The 21,644-nt window shown below is 45.8% G+C and overlaps 5 protein-coding genes across 6 annotated transcripts; 2 read left to right on the top strand and 3 right to left on the bottom strand.

The window, feature by feature from the left end:
• Positions 1–2,325: 2,325 nt before the first annotated feature.
• Positions 2,326–3,812, top strand: LOC120661396 (protein EXORDIUM-like 7). Its single transcript, XM_039940253.1, has one exon. The coding sequence runs from the start codon at positions 2,390–2,392 to the stop codon at positions 3,419–3,421; it is 1,032 nt and encodes a 343-aa protein (XP_039796187.1). The 5' UTR covers positions 2,326–2,389; the 3' UTR covers positions 3,422–3,812.
• A 1,232-nt stretch (positions 3,813–5,044) lies between these two features.
• On the bottom strand, positions 5,045–9,240 carry LOC120661398 (ubiquitin-like). Of its 2 annotated transcripts, XM_039940255.1 has the most exons (4): positions 8,995–9,237; positions 8,136–8,349; positions 5,796–5,862; positions 5,045–5,376 (listed from the first exon to the last, which is right to left on the bottom strand). In XM_039940255.1, the coding sequence occupies exons 1-4, from the start codon at positions 9,095–9,097 to the stop codon at positions 5,332–5,334; spliced, it is 429 nt and encodes a 142-aa protein (XP_039796189.1). In that variant the 5' UTR covers positions 9,098–9,237; the 3' UTR covers positions 5,045–5,331. The 2 variants fall into 2 exon arrangements, with proteins under 2 accessions (XP_039796189.1, XP_039796190.1); XM_039940256.1 differs by lacking the exons at positions 5,045–5,376; positions 5,796–5,862 and adding an exon at positions 6,558–7,680 and having other exon boundaries at positions 8,995–9,240.
• Positions 9,241–11,549: 2,309 nt separating this feature from the next.
• LOC120661400 (ubiquitin-like) lies at positions 11,550–13,750 on the bottom strand. Its single transcript, XM_039940257.1, has 4 exons — positions 13,446–13,750; positions 13,031–13,244; positions 12,307–12,373; positions 11,550–11,827 (listed from the first exon to the last, which is right to left on the bottom strand). The coding sequence occupies exons 1-4, from the start codon at positions 13,546–13,548 to the stop codon at positions 11,801–11,803; spliced, it is 411 nt and encodes a 136-aa protein (XP_039796191.1). The 5' UTR covers positions 13,549–13,750; the 3' UTR covers positions 11,550–11,800.
• Positions 13,751–14,025: 275 nt separating this feature from the next.
• Positions 14,026–17,302, top strand: LOC120661395. Its single transcript, XM_039940252.1, has 3 exons — positions 14,026–15,489; positions 16,076–16,409; positions 17,010–17,302. Exons 1-3 carry the CDS (start codon positions 14,385–14,387, stop codon positions 17,023–17,025), a joined length of 1,455 nt encoding a protein of 484 aa, XP_039796186.1. The 5' UTR covers positions 14,026–14,384; the 3' UTR covers positions 17,026–17,302.
• A 1,182-nt stretch (positions 17,303–18,484) lies between these two features.
• Positions 18,485–19,656, bottom strand: LOC120661397. Its single transcript, XM_039940254.1, has 3 exons — positions 19,492–19,656; positions 19,287–19,405; positions 18,485–19,100 (listed from the first exon to the last, which is right to left on the bottom strand). Exons 1-3 carry the CDS (start codon positions 19,616–19,618, stop codon positions 18,663–18,665), a joined length of 684 nt encoding a protein of 227 aa, XP_039796188.1. The 5' UTR covers positions 19,619–19,656; the 3' UTR covers positions 18,485–18,662.
• Between the last annotated feature and the right edge of the window lie 1,988 nt (positions 19,657–21,644).

Raw genomic sequence — 21,644 nt, 5'->3', positions numbered from 1 at the left:
AAGTTGCCCACGAAATCTCTATCCGAGCCTGGTGAAGAACATATCTAGGAAATTGACCGGGACATAACCGATTGCTTTGCTCTGTCCAGGTCAGGAACATAACAGCTGGCGCTGCTGCTTCCCAAGGTTGGTCTCGTCAGCCGCTCGTGGTGCTCCCTCAGCTCCGGTCGTCGCCGTGGTGCCCGTGCCACCGCTGCCGATTCTCCTGACCTCGTCGCCGGATCCGCCTGGGACCGCCGGACCTTGCTCCGGTCCGCGGGATCCAGGCGTAAAATAATATACATCACATGACATCTCATAAAATCTTAGTTCTTGGCACCCGCATTCACCTGATAAAGACTAGTGGTCGTGATGATCATGATCCCGTCGATAGCAGCAGGTCAGAACTGAATCCTATGGTGCCACGCCGCGGCATTGCCAGTTTGTCACCAGTCAGGAGTCACCACTCACTCACCACCATCCTTCACGCATCAGGAGCTGTACGTGATGGCAACTCCTCTGACAGTGCCATTGCTATTATTGTTCTTCTCTCTCTCTCTCTATCGTGTTGCAAGAATAAGAAAAACCTGCAACCTTTTTTTTCTAATACTTCTCGAGAATGCAAACTTTCAATCTCTTTGGCCTCACTCTTTCACCTGTGGAAGCAATGCGTTGTGATGCGCACGGGTGCAGATGCAGTGGGGAGCGGTACCTCTAGAATAATACTCTGGGCTCTGGCAGTAGAGGTGTATCGTGTATGGAATGATGCAAAAGGTTTTTTCTACCGCAGGTCTCACGTGCTTCCCCCTGGGAAGCCACAAAGGGTGTGTTTAGTTCCCACCAAATTTCTAAATTTTCCATCACATCTCCTATCACATCGAAACATTAAATATAGAAAATAACACATGCATGGAGTACTAAATGTAGTTAAATAAAAAAAACTAATTGCATAGTTTTGATGTACGTTGCGAGACGAATCTTTTGAGCCTAGTTATGTCATGGTAGGACAATATTTATCACAAACAAACGAAAAGTGTTACAGTGTGCTACAGTGACTGATGTGACTTTTTCTCCCCTTTTCACCTCATCTAAACAAAGCCAAAGAAAATCGCTTGTGCTCCCAACAAGATTTCATTCATTTCTACTCCCTCATAACCACGTCTAGTTATCACCTGCAGCGACTTGGGTAGTTGGGTTAGACTAATGAGTCCTTGGAAATCTTTTGAGCTTGGCTACTGGCTAGAAACGACAGCCCTGAATAACTTCTCGCCGCAGCGGCTAAGGCGGGTCCACACGTCAGCCGCACTGGTCCTGGAACGAATACAAGTGCAGCCTTGAGCTGCGTGCAGCCGTTGACATCGAGTCCGTGGCGAGCATCAAGAAGGTCGGTCCTGTCCTAGCTCCAGGTCCCAGCCGCGACTAGGCGCTTCAGATTGGTATGCCATTGGCTTAACCCCATCAGATTAGAACAGGATTAGATAACCTAGCTATCTGGTCCATACCCCACATGGAGTGTATGTGCTGTGTAATCTCAATCTTACAAATCAGGCTGGAGATTTTGCATCATTCTCAATATCTCAACAGAATAGGATGATGATTTGATTTATTTGCTCCGACGAACAATGTTTGCACTACCATTCGGTTTTAGATGTGTGCTGTCGTAGAACGCGTTTAATCGTTCGATTATCATGTAACCATAGAAAGTAGTGGTTAAAGTTGCACGTCTCCTATGTTTCACTTTGTTCTTTGTTAGAATAGTGGATTCGACCTCGCTATGCGTTTATTGGAACATTGAGGTCTTTACAGTTCGGTCCTACTTTGGTCTCTACATGTATGTCTGCTCTCATATTTTTCAACTTTGCCCCCCATTGCCCCTCCTTTGACCAAGTCAACGTATTGTTGCTTTTGGTTTTGCCACGTTTTGCCATCAAGAGTACGTAAAACTAGAGGCAACACAGACTTCATCGTATTAGGGACAAAACGTGCAATCAGTGATCAAAGTTTCTTTTTGAAATTTATTCTAGTAATAATCTTTACAAAATTCCATTTCTTTGCTGCTACGCAGCAATTACATATAAATTTTACACTGAAGAATCCCCTGCTCCCCTTCCTGATTCTAAATTCTTACTGCCTAATGTTTCGCTTCGTTCTTCACTGAAGAGTGGATTCATCAACCTACATGTTCAATGTAAAATGCGAAAAAGCTCCTTTCTGTTGAAATTTATTAGTCTCATAAGTATCAGTATACAAAGTTCCATTGTCTTAGTGCAAGTGACCTGTTTACAAATGCATCCCACTCCTTTTTTTTCCTTACAAAAAGCGTGAGGATTCAAACTCAAAAATCACCAAAAACCCAGCTCGCTCACTCACCCAAGCCTCCGCCACTCCACTCCACACATCCCACCCCAAAATGGGGAGGCTGCTCCCCCGCCACCCCTCCCTCCTCGCCGCCGCCGTCGCCGTCGCGGCGATCTGCATGTCCAGCAGCCACCTCGGCGCGGTCCGGTGCGCGCCGGTGTACCGCCCCGACTACCTGGTGGACGGGAACCAGCTGGTGGACATGCAGTACCACATGGGCCCCGTCGTGTCCTCGTCGCCGACCAACCTCTACCTCATCTGGTACGGGCGGTGGGAGCCCGCGGCGCAGGCCGTGCTCCGGGACTTCCTCGCCTCCCTCTCGGCCCCGGCCCCGTTCCCGGCCGTCTCCGACTGGTGGGCCCGCACGCCGCGGATGTACGCCGACCAGACGGGCGCCAACGTGACCGGCGCGTTCACCGTCGCCGGGGAGCACTCCGACGCCGGCTACTCCCACGGCGCCTCGCTCCGGCGCATCGACATGCAGTCGGTGATCCGGTCGGCGGTGTACGCGTACCCGGACCCGCTGCCGCTGGACCCCTACAGCGGCGCGTACCTGGTGCTGACGTCCCTCGACGTGCAGGTCGACGACTTCTGCCGCGCCGTCTGCGGCTTCCACTACTTCACCTTCGCGTCCGTGGTCGGGGTCACCGTGCCGTACGCGTGGGTCGGCAACAGCGGCACGCAGTGCCCCGGCAAGTGCGCGTACCCGTTCGCCGCCGCCGAGTACGGCGCCGGCGCCGGTGGAGGAGGGGGAGGGCAGGCTGTGCTGCGGCCGCCGAACGGCAACGCCGGCGTGGACGGGATGGTGATCGTGCTGGGGCACGAGCTGGCGGAGATGTCGACCAACCCGCTGGTGAACGCGTGGTACGCCGGGGACACGCCCACGGCGCCCACGGAGATCGCGGACCTGTGCCTTGGCGTGTACGGCGACGGCGGCGGCGCGGGGGGCCTGGTCGGCAACGTGTCCCGCGCGCCCGACGGCAGCGCCTACAACGTGAACGGCGTGAACGGGCGGCGGTTCCTCGTTCAGTGGCTCTGGAACCCCGTCCGCGGCGCCTGCTACGGCCCCAACTCCAGCTACTGACCGCGGCGCCTGCTTCCTTCGTCTTCGTTGCAAGGAATGGACAGCTCAGTTCTTCAGGCCATTATGCTCAATGGCATTGCAGAAGAAATCAATGGTGGATCCATGAATGGAAGGAGAAGATAAGAGCGTTCGATCTCTGGAGCAATGAGCCAAGAAACTCTGAAGCAACACTTTATGGGGTCCTGATTCCTGAATGGTTACCTGAACTGTGTGGGTTCTGAATTTCTGATCGATCTGCACCTCAGTAGGAAACAGTGAGAAAATGTCGATTTGTTCTTCGATTTGTTTCGATTTTGCAGCATAAAGTATTACCGATTTACCTTGCTTTCTAGTAGCACTTGAATTTGGTTTCGACATGATGAAACAAAGTGGTCACCTGCTTGATTGTTCCCTTCTAGCTTTACCACTTTTGACTCTGCAAGCTTGGTCTCCTGGCCTATGCCTGGCCTGATGACCCTCCCTTTCCTATCTCTTTCTTCTGAGAACCTGTTCCCCCTCTTACTGTTGTAATTACAGCGGACAAGCATCGAATTTGGAAGTGGAGTAGTACAGTTTGTTTCCTCCTACATTGGGTCAGAGAGTGTTTGAAGGACTTCTTAACTGCTGCAATTACAGCGCGACATTGGATTAGGGAGCGGAGAGATTATCTTCTCAGATGTCAGGGCCCTCGCCGGCCACCGCATTGACATGAGCCGCTTCAACCAGCTCTTGCCGGTACCTGACTGCTGACAAGAACACAGAGGCCATAACGGTGGTAGCATAGTTGCATGAAGTGAAGCATAAATTTCCCCCCAAAAAAAGTTGAAATACTGCATCTCAATCTCATCTGGGGATGCAATTTATTCGCAATATCATCTGGGACTGGTAGCAAGTTACTAACTTACGACTGCTGATGCTCAAGGATTCGGTGTAAAAACAAAAGAAAAGAAAAGAACTCTGAAGGATTACATGTTCATATGCATTCTTGAAGAGGTGGATAAGAGAATTAGAGAACCAGTCTACAATACCCAAACTCCAAAGGTTCATTCATGTGCCAGTGGTCTATGGTTGTGCTGGTTCATTTCAACAGGCGATGACTCAAATACCACGAGCGATGATTGTGCTCTTCCAATTAGTGAGACCAAGGCGCTAGCAATCTTCAGCTACTGCTAGTGAGTTCATTGCTAACGAGTGAATGCTCCGCAATGGCATCTGCAGTCCACACAAGATACAACAGAAACAACTATCCTACTAATTATTGTCATCTTCCCTCTACGTCCAAACTGAAGTCCAGTACTCAGAAAGAGTAACAAAAGTTTTTGCATCCAGCAAAAAGAACTTTGGCCGGCCGCAACAGTTAAACCAGTGAAGTTTGCTAGTGTATTACATAACCTATGGATGAAACAGAGCCAGTACAGAGCGCAACTCAAAGATCACTTGATCAAATGGACACCCTGTCGTCCTTACCCAAAAGCGAGGACTCAAATGCCGCAAGCAAGTTCATCACCAGTTACTGTTGCTGCCTTTGAGTTGGTCACCGATACGTACCAAGTGCTGCCACTGCTAGTGAGTTAATCACTAACAGACGACTATTCTGTATCATGCATCTGCAGTTCACATAAGAGAAAATAGAAACAATATAGATGCCTTTGCCCAACTAGTTGTTCTCATCTTCCTTCCAAGCTAAACATCTCAAGCATTCAGAAAACAGTGACAAAAGTTTCAGCATTCAGCCAAAAGGATTTCACTAGCATTTCTCAGGCATGCCAAGTATTCGAGAGAGTAAATTAGGTTCAGCATGCAGATGGAAACTTAAAATAGGACAAAGCTAACACAGCTCCGATACATATGCTAAGATAAGTTGGTTCAACTGATGCGTGATACTTTCAGATGGCACTCCAGAATGTCACTTCGCTCGATTTCCAAATCGTTCACAAACTGTTCAACTTGGAGATGAACTTCTTCTTTGCCCTCAGCTGAAAAAGAACGTTGGGGGAAAAAATCAAAGAATGAACGAACAATCAAATACAGTGCATATTGGTTTTACAAATTGTTCTGAAACAGGACGTGGTTCAGCATAGTAGACATAGACAAATAAAGAAACTAGTGCAAGCATTATTTTAATTAATGAACTTGGGTAGTAAACTCCAGTAACATCTAAACTAATTCAGCACTATCTATATAACTGGAGTACAGTGACGCCATTTTATATCAAGTTATCAACTCTTAAACAAGCATTATATGATGACTGAGGTGATTAGCATGGGAAATGCTACAAAACCAAGAACATAAACGGTATAATGCAAAGATGAGTAAAACCAAGAACATTACTACTGTTATCCTACATATAGAACATTTGGATTCGATGGCAGGGGGGAAAACAAGGATTAATTACCTCGTTGGTGTGGCCACACTTCTTCTTGCGGCAGTTTGTGGACCTGAAGGGAAGGCGCGCATAGCAACTGCAAAGGCATTACAAGCACACAATCTTAAGCTAAAGAAAAAGACTGAAGAGGCACAAAATCTCAAGTCTAATCCATACACAACCATAATAATGCAAAGAGGGTAAACAGCACAAAATTTTAGTAAATTGAACAAACATATATATATATATATATATATATATATATATATATATATATATATAAATGGGAATAGCAAGCTCATAAGTCAGCTTGCATATCTCATGGTTCATACTCGTTTGACAATGAAACAGGACCAAACCAACAAATCAGTATGTATGGTTTGGTCCTGTTTCATTGTCAAACGAGTATGAACCATGAGATATGCAAGCCTTAGTTACCTCGATCTTAAAGGCTTGAACACGACATACAGTACCATATACAAAAACACTAAACAATGAACAAATATATGTGCTGTGTTTTCCTAGCTCATACGGCAACTGTTACTTCATATCATTGCAGTGGACAAGGTAGCTACTTAGCAGTTTAAAAACTCATTGGATCAATCTCATCACTTATATATCATTTGCAAGAAGTGAAACAGTACAAGATTCTACATGAAACAGAAATTGTAGATCATCCTCTTGAGTTCAGTTACCTCGACCTTAATACTACAAATTTGGAGGCTAAACATGCAAGAATGAAGAACAGATAAATTCGGAGGATTCCTTGTAGACCAAAGCATTTAACTAAAATTACCAACAATCACAAGGACTTATAATTTATAATCCAATAAAGTTATGATATTGAAATACATATCAAGACAAATGTTTTTTTTAACTGTACAGCAGGGGAGACCCCCACTGTGGTAGTATATTAAAAATAATAAAAATAAGTAAAAAGTTGTACAAAGCATGGGGATGGCATGATCCCCATTAAAAAAAACAACTTCAGATGCTACACATGGTAGCTACTGTACAGAATTGACCCAATTTAGAAAGTCCTCTCTACTGTTATCTTTTAATCTGTGAGATTGTAACTTGGCCTCCTCAATGAAGTGGAAGGTCCATGAGTTGATGGATGGCCTGATGCCCTCAAATATTAAAGCATTCCTCTGTTTCCATATATTCCAGCAAGCTATAATAAAAATCTCCATGAAGAAACTGTTGTTGTTTAATTCTTGAGCTGTCTTCATCATTCTGAAGAATGGAAGGTTCTGATTCCATTGCATGCCAATCTTGCCCCAGCAAGCTCTACCAAAGTTGCAGTTGAAGAACAAGTGAAATGCTGTTTCTTCAATGTTTTCATTACACATTACACAACTATAATTTCCTCCATTGATATGAAAACTCCTTCTTCTCAATAGGTTCTTTGTGTTTAATCTGTCCATTAAAAGAAGCCAACAAAAGACTCTCAACTTGTTGCTGCATTTGGACTTCCATATCCAGAGAAAAGGGTCTGGTGGCTTGATGTTTCTAAATTGAAAGTTATAGAACTGCTTGGAGGAATATTTGTTGGAACCCCATATGTAGTGCCAGGTGTCTTGTCGATCTACTGATACTTGTATTCCCTGGATGATGCTTTGAAGTTCTTCAAACTCTTGGTAGGCTTCCATTGATAATGGTGTGTAGAATTGCTCTTCTATAGTGTTGGTTTGTAGGAATTGTGCCACCGATATATTCTGGTTTTTTGCAAAGCTAAAGAGCCTTGAAAGTGAGTCCTTTAGGAGCCTGTTATTCCAAACATCTAACCAGAAAAGAACACTTTTTCCATCTCCCACCGTACATGTAGCCACACCTCTGAATTGGTCACATAGCTTCAACAGATCTTTCCACCAAAATGAACCAACCTCCTCGGCTGCATGAGGAATTGTACCATCTGCATAATAGGTACTCCAGATGAGTTTGACCCATGGAATGTCCCTTTTATTGTAGAATTTATCTAAATGTTTTAAGAGCAAGGCTGTATCAAGACAAATGTACATACATAACTTTTATATTCAATCTACATATTTTTGAAATATATGATTTGTACCTTAAAAGGTTTGACTGCTAACTTGCAAATAAGAAACGATTGTGTGAGAACAATTCAGATCATGTATTTGTGACTAGGTGGAGTAACTAAACAATCCAGTTCAGATCATTGCGCAGCCAAGCAATTAGCAGTTGTCTCATGGCACCAGTCTCCATTACGTATTTACATGGCATTGGACTGAAATGAGCTAGATCGACGACACACTCACACACACAGCAGGCACACATAGAGACATGCCACATGCAGATATTTAGAGAACAGATTATTGAATACCAGAATCAAGCAGGGCTACAACGTACCTGCGGCAGACCATCTTCTTCTCATTGTGTTTGCGGGCAAGGTTGATGAGGTCCCACGGTACGGTCACGGTAGGGTAGCCGCCCCTGCCGCCACCGCGGAGGCGAAGCACCAGGTGCAGCGTGGACTCCTTCTGGATGCTGTAGTCGGCCAGCGTGCGGTCGTCCTCCAGCTGCTTCCCCGCGAAGATGAGCCGCTGCTGCTCCGGTGGGATGCCTGCAAAATAAATTGATTACGCAACGATCTTCATGGCTCCAGTAGGAAGATTGAAATCCGAGTTCCAAAACAGAGATCTGATCATTTCAAATGATCTCAGGAATCATCAAGAATCTCAGAAGTACAATTAGCTAGAAAAGCAAGGCAATCAAGACCTTTTTTGACCGTATCAAAAGGAAAGTTCTGATCTTTCAGGTTAATATATCCAGATCGAAACATCAAATTGCTCTGCTGCCTGTTCTAACCTCAGAATCGTGAAAATCGGACATCGCGACATGGAAACGCCATCAACCACATTAATGATCAGTTAACCACCCAACACACCACGCTCAAATATACAAAGGGAAAACTAGAATATCCCAACGCGTGTAAGGGCCGGTAGCGAACACATCAAACCCCACAAAAGGAGCAAGCTTTCAAGCACTAAACGCGGCTGTGACCCGAAACACAACACCGCAGAGAGAGGAGGGACAGAGGACGTGTGCCGTGTGCGTGCGAGGGAGGGGGTGACCAAAAACATCGAGACCGAAGGAAGGGGCAAGCTTTCGACCGACTTCGTAGCGACGGAAAGATGAAGAAGCAGGCGGCGGAGAGGAGCAACGCAGGCAGGGCGGCGCGCGGCGGAGCTGGAGTTTGGGGTTTTACCTTCCTTGTCCTGGATCTTGGCCTTGACGGTGGCGATGGTGTCGCTGCTCTCGACCTCCAGCGTGACGGTCTTCCCCGTCAGCGTCTTCACGAAGATCTGCATCTCCGCCGGCCGGTCGCGCTCGCTTCCTCCTCCTCGGTCGCTCTCCTCCCCTCCGGCCGGGGCGAGGGTTTTGGGGGTGGTGGCGGCGGTAGTGGAGAGGAGCGGAGCGGTGGACTGGTGGTGGTGGGCAGGCTCGGACACGTGGTCGCCCTTTTGTAGAGGAGGGGAGGGGAGGTAACGCGGCCGCTACGAAACAGTAGGCTCCCCTCCCGGCTGGGGAGTGGGTGACAGCGTGACACTGACGCGGGCGCTACGAAACCGCCCCGGAACGGAACGGCGAGACCAACCCACCATGGTCGCCGTACGTAGGCGCGGCAACGGAACGGAGAAGACGAGGGTTTTTTTTTTGAGAAAACCGGGATTATATTTCACATAAGTTTCTGGTAGATTACATCCCAAAACTTACAAAGACAAATCTTAAAGTAAAACAAACTACATCCAAGTCCTTGCAAGTTTCTCCCGGTCATCCCCGTCGCTGACGGTCGAAGCTGCTGCCCGTGAAGCCGACCACTTTTCCGACGAAGGACATCAGAAATTTTCATTGGCACCATAAGCAGCACATCGGGGACATCAACATGCCTTGTGAACGCTGAACGAACAAGCCGAATCACATCGCCGGTGTATAAAGGATCTGGCGCCTCAATCACCAACAACCCCGCCACGCCGGACGACGAGTCACCCAGAAGGGGAAGCAAACCACCAGAAGCAGTGGGAGATGAAAACCAACCCGATTTCCCAACGAGTCGGTCGGCAAACCTCAAAGGTGGACCAATGGAACGGACGACGCCATGACCACCAAAGAGGTAGAAGAAACTCCTCTGACCTCTCGTAGCTATGTCGCTGGCATCAAGGCCGACGAGGCTACTAAAAGCATGGGCACGCCCGGCAACAAGGAATCCACAGAGGATTGGAGCACCGACGCATAAAGAAAAAACAACGAAAAGCTCGCCGGTGCTGAATCCTCTGACTGAAACACCGAATCTGCACTCCACACTCTTATCAACCATCATCAGACACCCAACACCATCGACAACTATGCCACTAGAGCATCCAAGGAGGAAACAAAATCGGGATCGAACCAAAAAGGGGATCGAACCACGCGAACCCGATCTCTCGAGTTCAAGGTACACATACCTCACGAGCCAACCGCCGGAAGAAGCGCCGTCGCCGACGCAGACGCCGGGGACGGCTCGCGGGGACAAAATAGCCGGTGGAGACATCACCATCGCCACCGTAGAGCACACTGCAATCCGGCGCCGCACCGGAAGCAGGAAACCGACCCTAATCTACTCAGCAAACCTATAGGAATAGACTAGTATAGACAACCAGGCGCCGATTCCACCGTTTCCCTCCTTCTCCGGCACCCGGAGAAGACGAGGGTGGTGGCTGTCCCTCCGGAGGGGCAGGCATGCATGGGCCGGGCTTCTGTCGGGCCTCCCTGGAGCTCGGCCCAGAAGGAATGTGCTGGCCCAGTACTGGATACGAGCGTGTGTAAAGAAGTCATGTAGTACTTCCTCCTCAAAAAAAAATGTAGTGAGTACTTATCATTTTTCTGGAATACGTGTATGTTGGATGATAAATGGAACGAATTACTCAAAAAAAGGAACAAATGGAACGACATTTTTGGTGGTGCGCTTTGTTAGTGCTGGAAGATAAGACCCTGTTACCCGCAAAGTAGTGTACTTGACATCCGTTTGTTTCATGAGTATATCGTTTGATTTGCAAGTCTGGTGAAATGTAAATAGTGACAGACTGACAACAATGAGATCTAGCTAGTTCATTTTGACCGTGTCACTTGCTTCTCTCTCTCTCTCTTGGGGGTTGGGGGGCAGGGGCCTGCCCCCCTATTGCTCCCGTAGCACCATTATCAAAGGTGGAATTCACCCCAGCGGCAATTTGCGGTAAGACTGTTGGCCTCCCAAATCACTGCTTGCCCCCCCCAATGATCAAATCCTGGCTCCGCCGCGGGGGGGGGGGGGGGGGGGGGGGGGCACTTGCTTCGAAATCTTGAGTAGCAGTTCACGTAAATGAGTTTCAGGTCAGCCCAATTAGACGGCTTCAACATTTTATACATTGTTGAGGTAAACATAAAAACAAATACTTAAATAGCTGTATATTTCCCCAAGTCACATTCTATGTTTTGAATAAAAATCTGAGATATACCTCTCTATCTCATCTATAGGTAGAAATAATGTAACATTAGACGCCTGTGTTTAACATTAACTTAGTAAACATTAATCATCTATCAATACTGAATATATAATCTTCATTTCACTTGCCATCGCCTAGACGCACATTTAGACGGCTGTGTACATTTAGACGTACTAACTTAGTTGACTGTCTTCTAGCATTTGTAGACGCCCATCTAGACGCCTGCATAGGCGAACACTAACATCAATCGGCAATTCGCAAAAAAAATATATATATACCCAAGCTAATTTACCAAAAGCAACATCCAACAAAAGGCATATCCAGTACCATTGGTAACAATGCCACTGCCACGCCACGAAATGACATCGATCGAGTTCATGAAAGAGTAAAGAAGGTTCAGCATTAAGTTGAAAATTAAAGTAGGACAAAAACTAACAACTCCTGATAACAGATGTAAAACGCTCGAGACAAATTATTCAGCTGATTTGACGCATGGCGTTATCAGATGACCCACAGATTGTCGTCGCTTGTGAGCTTTAATTCCCAAATGGTTCACATGAGCTTCTTCTTGGCCCTCAGCTGAAAAGGAAATTTTGGGAAGACATCAGGTCAAAGGATAGACGACATTATTCACTATCCCAACTTATTAATTAAACTATGTTGTTTGCTCCTAGATAAGTTGAACCTTGTTTACTCAATAGTGAATAATGTCGTCTATTGAAATCTACTAGTACCTACCATTGCAAAATGGACTCTTAGGCTTTAGAATAGCAGATGTGGAGCATATTGTAGTAGAATAAAAAGAGCAAGCATAACATAAATTAAAACTTAGGCTAGACAATCCCATAGACGTCAGAAGAGATATTTTACTATATCTGAAAAAGGGCAAAAAATGCTACAGACTCTTGAAAATTCAGGCGAGTATCATGGAAGTATTTTTATTTTAATTGAGAACATATACAGACAATCAAAGAATATGAACGCTCCTGAGAATACTAGCATGGTGGTGACCCATATATAACTAATGTGCCGTGAAATTTAAAGAAAAAGGATCTCACCGCGTTGCTGTGGCCGCACTTCTTCTTGCGGCAGTTTGTGGCCTTGGGGTGAAGGCGTGCATAGCACCTGAAAATCAAAGACAGTCAAGAAAGACTTATGAGCACCGATTCAACTGCTAAACAAAAAACTGAGAGGCTGAACCTCACTGCTGGTTGAAAGGAAGTGAGCCTTCCCATATCTAAGATTATAACATCATACTTGCAGATAGAAGAACAAACAAACTTGGAGGATTGAGCAGTTCGTAAAGAAGACAAATCCACGTACTAAATGGTTCATTGTAGACCAAAGCATTTAACTAAAAGTACCACCAATCACAAGGACTTATAATTTGTAGACCGAAATGTAGCTTTGACCACTGCTTTCTATAATAATATGTATGATTCAACAAAACTATATATCAAGACAAATGTATAGCACCTTGGTTTGACCAGTACATTGTAAAAATAAAAGATAATTGCGTGGCAGATTAACAATTCAGATAATGTCTTTGTTACTAGAGGGAGTAACTACACAATCCAGTTCATATCACTGAAATTGCGCAGCCAAACTAATTAGCAGTTCTATCATGCATTTCAGGAGTCTCCATTACATGGCATTGGACTGAATCACTGAAATGAAGATCGACGACACACACAGTACCTCGACATACGGATAATGCAGTTATTTTGCCAACAGGGATTATCAGATTGCAGCATCAAACAGGGTTAGTTAGTTACAACATACTTGCGGCAGATCATCTTCTTCTCATTGTGCTTGCGGGCAAGATTGATGAGATCCCACGGGACGCGCATGGTGGGGTAGCCGCCCCTGCCGCCGCCGCGGAGGCGGAGCACCAGGTGCAGCGTGGACTCCTTCTGGATGTTGTAGTCAGCCAGGGTGCGGCCGTCATCCAGCTGCTTCCCGGCGAAAATGAGCCGCTGCTGATCCGGCGGGATGCCTGCAAATTTCCATGGCCGATTAGTTTACCACAACTGCAACAGCAAGACAACCATGCGGAATTCTTTCAGCTCCTGCACCGCGTCGCATGCAAGAGTGATGGATTGATTATTCCAACGAGATCAAAGGTAAAGTAAACGATCAAAAGTACAGAGAAACGATTAAAAAGACTGGGGCGGCAGTGGATAAATGCATGCATCACCTTCCTTGTCCTGGATCTTGGCCTTAACGTTCTCGACGGTGTCGCTGCTCTCGACCTCGAGCGTGGTCGTCTTGCCTGTCAGTGTTTTCACGAAGATCTGCATCTTCGCCGGTGGCTTGCGATCCCGGGTTGTGGCGACGGTGTTGGTGGTGGTAGTGGGAGATCAGAGACGAACTGTGGATGAGATGTGTTCGGTGATGGCGGCGGACGTGGTCTCCTTTATGTAGAGAGAGGGGGGTGAGGTGAGCGTGCCCGTTACGGAACGCTCCTCGGAAGCGGCGAAATCCACGGCGCCAGCGACGCCGCGAATCCGCCATGGTGGTGGTTGGGTTGCCTTGCGGGGAGAGGAAACGAGGACGCCACTCGCGCATGGCCTGCTGCATTGTTGGGCCGGCCTGGAGCGCCGCACAGAGGCCGGGCCGGGCGGCACGCAGGCCACGTCTCCTCCCTCGGCCCAAATAGCAAGGGCCACGGCCCAATAAACCACACCACACCATTGAGACGGCCCGAGCGCGTCGCTGCCGTGCGTTCCACCCCTCTTTTTTTTTTTCTTTGTCCCGTCCAGGGTCCAACTACTCACCTCCCCCTCTCTCCAGACTCAAAAAAAAAAAAAAGCTCTGTCTCTCTCGCCTACTTTCCGGGCGGCGACGACGGGGCAAGCAGGCACGGCCCCGAGACTTCGACACGTCTTCGCCGGCGAGCACCCCCCAGGTACGCCCGCACGCTCTCTCCCCTTCCTGCTGTGCGAAACGGAGAGCCGCGAACCCTAAAGTAAGCTATTTGCATTCGGATCTGAGCCCCCCAATTACAGGTATTTATGCATGTATTATACCTACTAACTTCGATTTTCCTGTTTGCAAAAAATTATCCGGTGTACATCTGTACGCCCATTTCCTATACTGTGTCTGCCGCTGGGTTCAATCGAACCCACCATGGCTGATGCCCCTGCTCGGTATTGAGCTCACTGCTCACCATTCAAGAGTCACCAGCTCTCGTATGGAGGACGCAGCAGGAAGCATTCTTGCGTCCCTCGGCCGCGTGCGCCTCGTTGATCTTACGGCCTGCGAGGGGCTCCCTACAGACAACTATAAGATATGCGTGTCGACCCTGATGCAGTCCTTGGCTCAGTATTCAGCAGCCATCATTCAGCTGCCTCCTACTGAAGGTGCCTTGTTAAGGTCCGGCTTGGACTCTGCTGGCCTCTTCTTCCATCAGCGAGGGTACAGTTCCAGCGAGGCTGTCCACTTGGATGATGCCCGCGAATGGTGCAAGACCTCTGGTTACTATGTGGATCATCAGATGTGGCTGGAAACCTATGATTACAGGCCTGGTGTTACTGTGACAGAGCCCAATGGTCCCATGGAATTGCCTCCATCGGGCCTACCGGACATATTTGCAGTGCTCGGGAAAGTTTCAAGAGATATTTTGGATGCAATCAGTTTCTCATTGAATTTAAGAAGCTGTGCATTTACTGACATACTCGACAACATACCCTTGAGAAGCCAGGAGGTGTCATCTTCTGTTCTTTCGGAATGTTGCCATTCAAGGCCGTCATTCGAAGGAGCACGGCAGCATAGCATTGCTTCTCAAGACGATGGGCAGTTGATCATATTTGCTGACCAGGATCAACAGATGGATAAGACTTTGCTTACCCTAGTCAGGTCAGATAGATCTGGTCTATATGTCAAAGACATGCATGGCCAATGGATTCTTGTTGATGGGGATCTTGGTCCAAATGATGTTGTTGTTTATCCTGGCCTTGCACTTTATCAGGAAACTGCTGGCTATGTAAATCCAGCTGTATACAAGACAGATGTTGGAAACTTGCAGGGATGTATGTTTGGGCGATGTTCTTTGGTGTTCAAGCTCATGCCCAGGTCAGTTGCAAGGCTGAGTGGCTCAGAGATGAGAGCTGCTGGCCACGGCGTTGATGCTCAGTTTCAGGTCCCCATACCAGTTAATGATTTCATGCAGACGGGTCATTCTGTTGATCAACTTTTTCCCAAGGATACTGAACCATCATCACATGCAGAACAGGATTCAGGTAACTTAGTGCCTCTACATGAAGCTCCTGATGTGCCTCCTGTCAGGATGCTCTCTCCTCCAAGCCATTCTCTTTATATTAGAGTGCATGATAATATGAGTTTACCATCGGTTGGTTACATGGCTCAGAAAAAAAAAAGCTGCTTACTGTCACCAACTACTCCTGGCTACACCTTTTGTATTTAGGTGTGTTTTTGTGTGAATATGTTCTCAATAGACTAGGTCTAGTCTAGACCATGAAAATTGCACTACATGATTATGTGACACTAGTATATTAAATATCACAAAATTTGGAACTGAGTGAACTCTATGCATTATTAGCCTAATCATTGTGTATTACTAGATATGGTTTCTGTTATTCATGTTAAAGGACTTGAATCCAAGGGCATGTCAACTGTGTAAAACTTTTTTGGAAAGACATCTTGGTAATACTATCGGACCATACTGATAGGGATATATGATAATATATAAATGTGGTTGATCCAATTTTCATTGTTTATGTATATGAATCTTGGGGTCTGGACCTCATGAAGCTTTCTTTTATTGGAGTATTATGTATTTGTAGCTTATTGAATTGTTTGATTCAGCATCATTTAACTCTGTGATGAAGAAAAAGAATGGAAGTACAAGAACAAAGCCACTCCCTCCTTCTAAAAGACTTCGCCTAGAGGCGCAGAGGGTGCTCAAGGAGCGTGTTCAGGACATTGCAGACAAGAAAGGCATCAAACTGAGATTTTGCAATATCAAAGAATGTGAAAGCCACATCCGGTCATTGGATAGTCCCTGTGAGAATATCAGAACTGAAATTGGGTGGCCACAAGGGGTTCCTTTTGTCCATCCACACAATCTCCCAAACAAGGCAAAGCTTGGGTTTCTAGAAGCTTATGAACCTGGATGGACTGCCTCCCAGCAAGAAATAGAGTTAAGTTTTACTGAACCACAATAGGTCCATTCTCGTCAACATCTGTAATAGTATTGGTAGCATTGTCAAGTTACTGTAGTCCTTACTAGGTTTCAGAGTCGTTTTAATTTTGGAGGTACAGCATACAACCAGGTCTGCTTGGTTTATAGGAAAATGCGTCTTTTGCATATACGCATATTAGGGAAACATTTTGCAGCACAAGATGAGGCTGTGAGCCTTTGAATTTGCCATGTTTCCAAGCTATCCAATTAGGTGCATACGCATTGCTGAAGCAACCTGAGACCAGGTTTTTCTTTGTTTTGTCAGTCCCCTTCCATTGCGATACACATTCTGTAAAGTGTAAAACTCCTGCTACTTTCTGATCCCAACCGTTCTGCTGTTTACAGCTCACCCCAGTAAAGTCAATAGCTTGGCCCATCTATCGTCAGCCATGGCCACTGCACTTTGAGTTTGACAGAATCTCTCAAGCTATAAAGCCATCAAAATGACCGGTCACACTGTGTGCACTGTTGGCATGCATTTTAACAATTTTCCATTTTCCGGTGCTTTTTTACGTCTTCCGGTCTACTAACATAGCTTAAATGAACTCTCGTCTGCAGGAGCCAGCCTCAGTAAATTTTGATGTGTTACCAACCTTGGACATGTTTTAAATTGCCAAGGCTGGTCGGCAATTTCCTTCCCTTTCATGTTGAGGAAGCAGCAATGTACACTCAGTCACATCGATTACTATAGCAATGGAAATGCAACTATTGCCTAGATTGTTAATGGTGGTTACCAGTTACCATGTTTCAAGTTGTAATAATTTATTCTTTACTGTTCAATGGATTTTCCTGGATGAAAACAATGAAAAGAAAAGAAAATAGTTCACTTAGTTATCTACAATGCGGAGTTACTCAAAGCTGTAAATTTCTTTGGAGCCCACCTATAGTTTGGCCCCGTTTGGGAGGGCTTCTGGAGCGGCTTCACGAGCGGCTCCAGGTGAAGCCCTCCCAAACGTTTGTTTTGTAACCGGCTTCACGTGTGAAGTCGGTCCTGAAGCCATCGGCGGCTTACACAGGCAAGGTGAAGCCATGAAATCGTGGCTTCACGCGGCTTACATATCAATCTAACAAGTGAAGCTGTTTTGCCAAACATTTTCTAAAACAGCTCCAACTCCACCAGAGAAGCCGCTCCATCTGAGGAGCCGGAGCCGGAGCTGTTTTTAGAAGAGCCGGAGCCCTGCCAAACAGGCCCTTTGTGTCATTCGGCTTCAAAATATAGGCCTGGTACTGGCAGATAAACTTTTTCCCCACACCCCATTTGCTTTGGTGAGTGACTTTCTCCAAGTAAATCAGTAAATGCAATTTGTGGTAGCATGAAGAATTCTGCTTCGCGGAAGCATGTTGATGACAAGCATCCCCTGTTTTCCTCTAGGCATACATAGATTAAAAAAAAGGAAAAGAGAGAAAAAGGTAGCGTAACATAGAGCTCACTCATGCCTGAGGTAAGAGCAGCACCAGGCGCTACCAGTGTACGATGATGGCACCAGGCGAACCATGAAAGCATCAGATCTCGAATGCAGTTTCAGTCTTTCAGAGCGACTGCCGAGGAACGCGAGTCCCATTGCGAATCAGTTGTCCTGTACCGCGTCGACGACGTGTCGAAATCACCCCGCGCTTGGCCGCCGGCCGCGGCGGCCACGGGAAAAGGCGCTTGTCCTGCATAGCGGGCTGCGGGCGGAGTCGAGACGAGAAGCTTGGGTGGGAGGACGCACAGCGCGGCGTTGGGAGGCGCAGCACGAAGGGGGCGGCAGCAATGGAGATCAGGAGAGGAATGGGGGAGCAGGGATTGGAGGTGTAGTCGCAGGAATCCATTCTCCGCGGCATGGCTGCCGCCGTCTCCACCTCGCGCAACTCACCCAAGGTTTAAAATCTCCGGCTAAGCCATTTAGCGGCTGGGCTCTAGAACAGCTAAGACCAGCTATAGCTGGCTATAGCTGCAGCTAAACCATTTAGCGGTTTTGAAAAAAAAAGGAAACTACAGATGCTAAACTTCATACATGACCAAATCTGAGAACCAAGACCATAAATTAAAGCACACAACAGTTCCACTTAGTTCCACTTAAAGAGTTAAAGTACAGAACAGACCATGACCAAATCTAATGAGTACTTGACATAAACATTACAGTAAGTTCACCATAGAATGATAGTTGATAGCACAGTAAGACACTTAGTGCATGACATAAACATAATGTTGCATTCTAACGATTGGAATCAGTAGGGAGACTCATAATCAGAATCAGAGGATCGCATTGCAACATCAGCACCACCATCTTCTGAATCTGATGAGGACTCAGACTGTTGGACAGCAACATCACGCAACAAAGATTGCAAGCTTCTAATCTTTTGTTTCTTCTTCTTAGGGTGCACAGGCACATGCCTCTTTCTTTTTGCTTGTGATGTTGGTGCTCCATCTTGTGCTTGTACAGGAACCACATTTTGTGAAGGTTCTTGGACATCAACCACATCCAGTGAAGGTACAATGCCAGTAATGAACTCATTTTCTTCATCGCCCAAGACATCATCAACTTCTTTCTCTAAAGGATCTCTTTCTTTGATCTCCCTCTTGTTCCTAAGTTTGGAGTTAAATTTCACAAATACTAGATCTCTCATCCTACCATGAAGTAATCGGGCGCGCTTCTTTGTATGAACCTATGAGTTAAGTAGTGAACATAGGTCATGGATAGGTAATATAAAGTTTTTAAATGACAATATTGGAGAACAAAGATGGCAATTTTTTTTGACACTTTGAGTGATAGAAATAGAATCATAGAAGGGGTCCAAAACATCTATATCCTCTCATATAAATCCTAATGTTTCAGTCCAAGTGCAATTTACCTGTTCAAAAACTGACCAATTCCTCTCACAAGCAGATGAACTGCAGGTCAAATTTAGAATTCTTGAAGCCAATTTCCTCAGGTTCGGTGTGCTTGTGCCATGGTTTAGCCACCACTTTGCTGCAGAAACAATTAATAATTACACAATGTTTATAGTAAAAGCCATAATCATCAATCTTATATTCATGTTGGATTCACTTATTCACATGGATTGAAATTCTTGTTTCTCCTCTGCCTTTTGGCAATTTCATGACCAAATGTCCCTTGTTGATCCTGATATATGTTGAGCTCTTCAAGAATTATCTTGTCTTGTATTTCTTCATCGTCAATCATCTTTGTAACACATGCAATCACTGCAGCTCTAAAGGAACCATCATGCTCAATCTCTGGCCTCTTTGGGTAATAGAAGTAAGGATTCAAATAGTACCCAGCCAAGTGAAGTGGAGTCTTGAGCTTGCTGTCCCACCTTTTATCGATGATATCCCAAACAACTCTGAAGATACTCTCATCATTGTCAAACCTCTCCGAAATTTCTTTCTTTGCCTCAAGCATTAATCCATGAAAGAAACCCATTGCTGGGACATCACTATCCATTCTTCTCAGCACATTAGCCAATGGTTCAAAAAAATTGACAGCTGTATCAACATTTTTCCAAAAGGTTTCAGATCTGACCACTTTATTGGCTTTCTTCCCCTTGGCTTTCTTCAAGTAGTTCAATTCATTAACCTCATCTGATCTGAACAACCTTAGCAATTCTTTCCTGTTGTCTAGCAAGCTTCTCAAATTCAAGTAAGCAGTAGCAAACCTAGTAATCCCAGAGCGAACCAAATCTTTCTTAAGAAAATTTCTCATCAAATCCAATAGCCTTGTGTGATCATATAAGAATGAAGTCACTTGTCTTGCACTAGCAATAGTCTCCTCCACCGGTCCAAGCTTACCAATGTCTTCTAGCATGAGATCTAGACAATGAGCAGCACATCCATTCCAAAATATTGTCTTTCTTTTTCCTGCTAATATGCCAGCTGCTGTCACATTGACACTAGCATTATCAGTCACCACTTGGACAACATTTTTTTCCCCAATTTCTTCTATGCATTTGTCCACAAGCTCAAATATGTATTGTCCATCTTTCCTTTCACTTGAGCAGTTCACTGAATCCAAAAATAAAACACCATGAGCACTGTGCACAACCAAATTCATTACTCCCCTTCTCCTCCTATCTGACCATGCATCTGTCATAACTGTACACCCTGTGAGCTTCCATGACTCCTTATGGTACTTGAAACCATCCATCACCTTTTGCTTTCTTTTTTGCAAGAAAGGTCCACTCATCTCATAAGGGCTAGGCCCTCTCAAACCTCTGCCAAATTGTCCAATAGCCTCAAGCATATGGTCAAAGCTAGGAAGGGTGACTGTGTTGTGTGGTATGCTAGCTTCATAGAAAAATTGGCATATGTACTCACAAGCTCTATCCCTTTGCTCTTCTCTTTTCTGAGTTGTCAATGTTGTTTGAACCTTGTTGCTGAGTTTACTTCCTTTCTGCATTATCATAACTGACTCTTCTATAGAAGGAGGCTTGTAGTATTTCTCCATAGTGCCACCACCTGCCACAGATTTAGAGGAACTAGATCCTTTTGTGGGTTTCTGTAGAAGAACTGCATTACAATTATCCAAATCTTCTTCACCACAGCTGTCATCTGAGTTATCTATGTCAATTTCACCTCTTTCCCTTTGCTTTTCCTTGGCTTTCTGATCCTTTTCATCTGTCTTCTTTGTAAGCAAATCAAACATCTCTTTCTGCACTGGAGGGGGGCATTTTTCACACTTTGTCACATTGAATCCTTTAATGCCAGCAAGATGATATTTAATTCTTGTAATACCAGCTTTGCAAAGCTTATCACAGTACTTGCACTTAAGCCAATGCTTTTTGGTTGGATCTTCGCAAACACAATGAGCCCATGCAGGGTCATCTGAGTTGATAACAACCTCTGATGTTTTTTCTACCGGCACTGGGGCAGAGGCAGCACTGGATGGGTTACCTATGCATACAAAACATTTCAGAACATATCCAGCATATGACTGATTTTAGAACCTATGCATACAAAATTACAAATCCAGAGGTACACAAGGTGAAGCTAACGTGCTGCAGTGATTTTACAAGAACAGGGCATTTACTATCTCAATTTCAGTCACTGATTACTGATTGCACTTGCACAAGATCAAACAAAATTAAAAATCTACATTAGGGGCATACCAATCGGTTGAGGGGAGGAGAAGAATGAATAGAACATGCCTGTTTCTCCATCATGCCCAGACTGAGACATGGCGTGGGCTGGAGACTGGAGTGCTGGACGGGTGG

The sequence above is a fragment of the Panicum virgatum genome, chromosome 2N (genome assembly GCF_016808335.1).
Source record: "Panicum virgatum strain AP13 chromosome 2N, P.virgatum_v5, whole genome shotgun sequence".
NCBI classification, from domain to species: domain Eukaryota; kingdom Viridiplantae; phylum Streptophyta; class Magnoliopsida; order Poales; family Poaceae; genus Panicum; species Panicum virgatum.
The sequence above is the reverse complement of the archived record's forward strand: the minus strand, read 5'-3'. Positions and strand labels throughout refer to the sequence as shown.